The sequence below is a fragment of the Gekko japonicus genome, unplaced genomic scaffold (assembly GCF_001447785.1).
Source record: "Gekko japonicus isolate JY-2015 unplaced genomic scaffold, Gekko_japonicus_V1.1 scaffold3687, whole genome shotgun sequence".
Taxonomy (NCBI): domain Eukaryota; kingdom Metazoa; phylum Chordata; class Lepidosauria; order Squamata; family Gekkonidae; genus Gekko; species Gekko japonicus.
The window spans coordinates 35,204-36,922 of record NW_015171006.1 but is presented as its reverse complement, the minus strand read 5'-3'; the positions used below and the strand labels follow the sequence as shown (position 1 = coordinate 36,922).

General features: G+C 55.6%; 1 protein-coding gene across 1 annotated transcript in view; it reads left to right on the top strand.

The window, feature by feature from the left end:
• Nucleotides 1-1,719, top strand: part of FLNC (filamin C) — a 96,550-nt gene that overhangs the window by 78,625 nt on the left and 16,206 nt on the right. Inside the window, exon 37 of the mRNA XM_015419014.1 lies at nt 1,085-1,330. Within this exon, the coding sequence (XP_015274500.1) occupies nt 1,085-1,330 (246 nt within the window). The remainder of the gene's footprint in view (nt 1-1,084; nt 1,331-1,719) is intronic.

Below are 1,719 nucleotides of genomic sequence, written 5' to 3'. Positions count from 1 at the left end.
ACCACAATGACAGATAAAAGACTTAATTGGTCTAAAATGAGAGGGATTAAGAGGACAATCCTGTTTGTAGATGGGAACAATTATTGCATTGGTCCAAGCTGCCAGCATCTGGCCACTCTTATTGGCCATGGTAAAAAGAGCAGCTAGTGGGGAGGCATAATTTTAAGTTCTCTCGCGTCCCGTCCCCCCCCTTAGTTGTCACTTTTCCAAAATGAAAAGTCCCAGACACTTCTGCCTTTCCCTCTATAGGGAAGGTTCTCCAGTCCTCTAACTATCTCGGTCGCCCTCCGCTGTACTTTTCCCAGCTCTGCCATGTCCTTTTGGAGATACGGTGACCAGAACTGTACGCAGTTTTCCAAATCAGGGCTCAAAAGGGCTCCTTATCTCTCCCGTGTTGCTAACAGGGACCGAAAGACCAAAATCCCCCCCCCCCCCCGGTACTCCCCACTGGTGATAAGCAGGTTCACTTCCTTTCTGCTGACGGGTTACAGCCCTCGAAGCACCGGAGAAACAGGGGGTGTGCGTTGGAGGCACGCTAAAAAGGAATTCCCAGTGTTGTGAGCAGAATTTGAGCGGATTTCCACGAATTTGCTCGGTCGCTCTGCTTTATTTGGCTGCAGGGTTCGGGCAGAGCTAGTGGGAATCGCCTTCAGCAGAAAGCGAAGGGTTCACTCAGTTCGAAAGTTATGATTTGGGACTGGCAGGGGGATCGCCAAAAGGATGAAGGAGCTTAGGGGGACATCGGGAGAGCACAGGTCTATGTCCTGGAAGGGGCCTGCCTGGATCCTGTCTGGCTTTTCAGGTTACGGTGCTAGCTGTAACAACGAGGACTAGAAACTTGATTTTAACATTCTCAGGATTCTACAAAGCCTCCCAGTTCTGCAGTGCTGGTCACATCCTGTGACCTTGTAGCCGAGGTCTGCATTCTTCCCCGTAGAGAGCGGTTTCCAGCCCCAGAACTGGTTGACCCTCAACGGGACGCTCTCCCGCCCCCAGCTTTCTCTCCCCCCCCATCTCTAACCTGCATCTCCTCCCCTCTCGCTCCTGCCTCTTCTTCCTCGCTACCCCTCCCCCCCCGGCGCAGGGAACTGGTTCCAGATGGTGTCGGCTCAAGAGCGGCTGACGCGCACCTTCACGCGCAGCAGCCACACCTACACGCGCACCGAGCGGACGGAGATCAGCAAGACGCGCGGCGGCGAGACCAAGCGCGAGGTACGGGTGGAGGAGTCCACGCAAGTGGGCGGGGACCCCTTCCACAACGTCTTCGGCGACTTCCTCGGCCGCGAGAGCCTCGGCTCCTTTGGCAGCACCATCGCCCGGACCCAGGAGGGTGCGTGGGCCTTGTGGGCGTGCAGTGCGTGTTTGTGTGTGTGTGAAATGGGGTGCGTGCGGCGTGGGGTTCCGCGGGTCCCTTGCATGGGGAGGGACGTGACCACGTGTTTGCATGGCAAGAGGTCTGTGCATCAGGGTGGGGTCTTTGCTCAGGCACACTTCAGCTCCACCAGAGTCTCTCGACTCGAGCTCAGTGGCCCCTTAGAGACCAACAGGATTCGGGGGGTATGAGCTTCCACGAGTCAAAGCTCTCTTTGTCAGCTAGGGACTTCCATTCCCACTTCTATCCAGGGGTCATTTAGTAGAAAAAGAGGTGCAGGAGCCCATTAGCATAGCTCATTAGCGTAACTCATTTGCATATGCCACACCCCCTGACATCACCAGAAG